This window comes from Fulmarus glacialis, unplaced genomic scaffold, assembly GCF_000690835.1.
Source record: "Fulmarus glacialis isolate BGI_N327 unplaced genomic scaffold, ASM69083v1 scaffold47742, whole genome shotgun sequence".
NCBI classification, from domain to species: domain Eukaryota; kingdom Metazoa; phylum Chordata; class Aves; order Procellariiformes; family Procellariidae; genus Fulmarus; species Fulmarus glacialis.
The window spans coordinates 11,727-16,502 of NW_009196828.1; the positions used below are offsets into that span (position 1 = coordinate 11,727).

The window sequence follows — 4,776 nt, forward strand, 5'->3', positions numbered from 1 at the left end:
ATTTCTAGGCAACAATTCATTTTGTAGTTACTATTTTAAGACAAAATACTGAAACTGGTTTTGGGTATTATTGTCCAACTGGTTTTAATAGCAAATGGCATCTTCCACAATTATAGAATTAATGCTCAGTACTTGTCAAAAGCTTTAAAAATTAAGGTATGTTGAAAAATTACTTTCATATACCTCATGCAATTGAACTGCGCAAATAGTTTAAACTCTTAATTTAACATATTCTAAGTTAGTAAAGAGTTCATATTTAGAAACTAATTCCAGACAGTTCTTAGACCTCACATGGCAGGAGATGAAACTGTCTAAAATTATCGCTATCAACAGAAAAAATTCCCATGAGAAAAAAAGTATATACACTCTCACTATAGCGAGGCAATCAACTTTTCCATTTCAATATTATCATAAACATTTAACTGAATTATTTCAACCAGTGGAACCCAACCAAAAATTCGTATTTCAGATTTTTCAAACATATGATACCTGTTAAAGGCTGCATTTTTTATTTGAATCTAAATAAATTTTTCTTTTCCAATACAATCAACTCAGTTCAATGCATTTAAATTTAAGACTGATTTGTAAACTGTTCTCTCTCCTTCACTTCTCTCCACCAATACAGATCTTTAGAGAGATATTAAGCAAAAGGCTTATAGAATGCAATGATGCAGAGTTTCACTTTAAACTTAGCACTTATCTGAGCATGTCTGCAAACGCTCTCTTACGCGAGGTGGAAGTGTTTTTAACAACCTTTCTTCTACAATTAGACTATTCCGCTTTAAGAACTGACATTCTTCCAGTTCAGCAAAAAAAATTTCCAATGAGCTCTAATTGAACAAGATTCAGTAGCTGACCCACACAAGGGGACAAATTCATCAGACTGTTATTTCCCAAAAGAAGAAATTGCAGCTTTTTGCACTGAAATAATCCATCAGGCAGCATTTCAATCTAGAAAAAGGAAAGAAGAGAACAAAAATTATGTACACTGAAACTTGTTAGCTTACATGCAGCTGCTCATTTTGACATTTCCCGGTTTCATTTTAGGGTAAAAAAAACCCTCTTAGTTTATGGAGGATAAGGAAAGGGAAACTGTAATGCTTCTATCATTATGCAAGAAAGTGCTTGAGAACACTACAATGGTTTTATATACCTGTTTTGTTATGAAGATGCTTAGCTACTGGCAGAAGTCAAGACATAAGCATGTTGGGGGAGCATATACCCGTGTGCATGCACAGAAGTGCATACAAATATGTGCATGTGCAGGTGGCAGGGGAGATAAATAGGCTACTATCTCCTAAGAATCACTTAATGAGGAACAAACACAGATTGTGAAGAGACATTAGCAGCTCCTGTGTTGTGAAACCTGTACAAGCAGTTATCTGTGCAGTACAATAGTAACTTAGTCCTGGTCCACACTACAGACATATAACATCCAAAACCAGCCTTACAATTATAAGCCTCTAAAGAAGCCTTAAGTCACAAGCTTGGACCCCACAATAACAATCCAAACAGTTTAGCACTGCTAATGAGGTTACCAGCTATAATTATTTCCCTTTTCACAATCAGACAGCTGAGCTGCTCATCAGCTAGCTGTTGATTTGCTACAGCTTTCAGTTTGACATTTTAAGGTAAAAAAGCTAACATTGTTCACTTTCATTAAAAAACTATATGGGACAGACAGCTGCAGGGAAAGGGAAGATACATTTCTGCAGCCATCCTAACCTATACTATCTCTGGATCAGAGCCCTTAAGCTGCTACAGACCAGATTAGTACTTACTCAGTATTACACAAGCTTTGATGACACCGAAGTTTCAGTAATTAAAGAAGCACCACCCCTTTTTTCAGTTTTACTGGGTTTACTTTAATCATGAACATCACAAAAGCATTTTGAACCAGAGGCTGTTCCAGAGGAAATGGTAGGTTAAGTCAATATTTGATTTTTTTTTTTTTGAAGAAGTAATTCGAAATTCTACTTACATGGTTTTTTGTCAAAGCCAAGTATTGCAGATTGGTCAGATAACCGATTTCTTCAGGGATGGAGGTTAGCTTATTATAGCTAAGATCCAAATAGTGTAATTTTTTACAAAGAAATAGCTGCAATGGAACATTTTTAATATTATTATAGTTTAGATACAATTGCTCCAGGTTTGATAATGCACCAATCTGCACTGGGACATATGAAATACTGTTGTGCCACAATTTTAAGCAAGAAAGATTCTTAAGATGTTGAAAACTGATTATTTCTTCCACTGTTCTGAGATTATTTTCTTTTAAGTCAATTTCATGCAAATTGTTTAGGGTGAAAATGGAATGGGGAATGCGCTCTAAATCACAGCAGATTAATTCCAAGGTTCTCAGGTTTACCAGCTTCTTCAGGTTATTTAGCACTATCAGTTTATTTCCCTCATTGTTGATAGACAAGTGTTGTAAAGAAGGCAGAAGATCTGTAACCACTTGAGGTATACGGGAAAGGTTGTTTTTTAAGTTAATTGATCTCAGATTTTTTAGCCCCTGAAAGCTTTCGTTGTATATGGAGTTGTGATGATCCAGCATGAAATACCCTGTTAAGCACAATTCTTGTAGGTTTTTTAGATGAAAGACCCAAAACGGAATTCTTCCCATCTCACTAGATTTCAGGCGCAATGTTTTCAGATTTTCTTCTAAAAAGCTGACTGCTGGATAATCCATAGTTAGTGATGAATGATAAACATTCAGTTCTTTGAGATTGACTAGCTGGGTCACAGCTGAAGGAAGTTTGGCTTCAGGAATAAGTTCCAAGCTTAGGACTTCTATTTCTGTCAGTTCAAAGACACTGTCTGGAAGACCATTTAACATGAAAAGGTGAAGTTCAATCTTGTCTTGGGTATTTCTTACTAATTTATTTTTCAGTTTTTCCACTGACCATTCATTGTTAAGATTTATCTGTTTCAGTTTGTTTTCACTCAAATCAGACAGGAATATTGAGAATCGCTGGGAATAAAGAGGATCATACTGATCTGCCAAGTGGAGAATAAATGCAAAGTCATTCTTTACATCAGGTATATCACTGTAATTACTTTTCTCTCTCAACTTCTCAAAAGAATATTGCTTAAGTGAACTCCTTAACATCCACCACAAACTGTAAGTACAAGTTAAGCCATAGAAGATCACTAAAACAACATAAAATGAAGCCAAAACTTTAAAAATTTCTGCTAGTGAATAAACACACTGGTACCTTTTGTAGCCTGTAAAGGCTTGAACATTAACTACGCAATCAATTTCAAGTGTAATAAATGATAAATAGTAGGGGACATAAATTATTATTATTACAAATACAATGACTTTCACTATAATCTGTTTCATATACACTGTATATATGACATCCTTCTCTTCAACGTGTACTCTGAATTTCTTCACTTTTTCAAATATAGCTTTAGCTTGTTCCCCTTCTTTTTTGTCAAGAACGCTTGAGGAATTTTCTCTTCCAGTTGTTTCCAAGCCAGGTTGCGAATATGGCAGGGACTGTCTGCTGGCCCCTATATCTACTGAACTCCCAGGTGATGAAATCACTGCTTTTGATTTGGCTACTGGCAACTTCCTCACAGACTGCTCGGCAACTGTTTCTGAGAGGGCACGTGTTGTCCATGGAGAATCAAAACACTTCTGAAGAATGGCTACAAAGTGCTCAAGCCTGGAACTTGTACTAGGATAGTAAAGCCAGAAATTACTGCAAGCTGCAAAAATAAAGGTATGCAGAAGCACTAGGTATGGAAAAAATTTGGCAAACCAGTGAAGCTGTCTCTCATAACATACTGCATCAATATAGGAATACTGCTGCCGATGGAGATCATTCTGTATTTTAAGCGGGATGATTATCTGTGCTGTAGAGCTAGCCGACATGTTAAGGTTGGCTTTAACTAAATCCCAAGGCACGGCACAATGATTGTCAAATTCTAGCTTGCAAGGAAGACAACACAGTACTCTGGTTTGAGTAAGCTGGAGAGCCCCAGCGAGCACAGCAACTAGCAGCATTATCATGGTGAGGTAATACCAGAAGACATCCCACCATGGTTTTAGTATGTGGTAGGATGACTGGGCATCTGCTAAGTATTTGAGTTCTGTTAGCGTGATCATGACTTTCACCTGTGAGAGAACAGCAGCTGGTAGAAGAAAAAAGAAAAGACATCCTTAGAGAATTGTTAAAAACAATTTATCTCACCATTAAACACTTGAAGCTTATTACTGTTTTCACAGTTTTAAATGTGTAACATTTAGCCTAGCATCCAGAACATAGCAAAAGGATCCAACAACTCCTGGCACTTAGCCCTAGCCAATATCTTATTTATTTTAAGGAAAGTTACTTGGAATGCAAAAATTTAAATGAAGAGTGAAACTAGCATCAGAGATTAGGAGAAAGTATATTTGGACCAAACATTTGGGTACTGTTCAAGTAGAAGCAACAAACAGGTATAAGTTAAGAAGTGTCTGATATATTACTAGCAGTCCTTCACCACTGTCCTAAACTTACATAGCAAAAGTGATTTCTCATTTATGAGGAATTCCAAAATCAAAGCGATATATTAAGCGATATGATGGCTCTTGTAATTTAGAATTTTCTACTAGATTAAATCATTCTACCCAATTAAAGAATACACAAAAATTCTCAGAAGAGCAGTTTTGCATTACGTATTCTTATATACAATTCCCCATCTTCTCCCATCAAGAGAATTAAGCATACTGACAGAATGAAAATTAAGCTAACACAACTTGTTATTGTCCAATGTTGAGAGATA

General features: G+C 35.8%; 1 protein-coding gene across 1 annotated transcript; it reads right to left on the minus strand.

Annotated features, from left to right (window-relative positions):
- Nucleotides 1-533: 533 nt before the first annotated feature.
- Nucleotides 534-4,117, minus strand: LRRC8B (leucine rich repeat containing 8 family, member B). Its single transcript, XM_009572329.1, is given in 3 exon segments — nucleotides 534-810; nucleotides 812-951; nucleotides 1,982-4,117. Coding segments are annotated over 3 exon segments (2,397 nt in total). The 3' UTR covers nucleotides 534-689.
- Nucleotides 4,118-4,776: the final 659 nt, after the last annotated feature.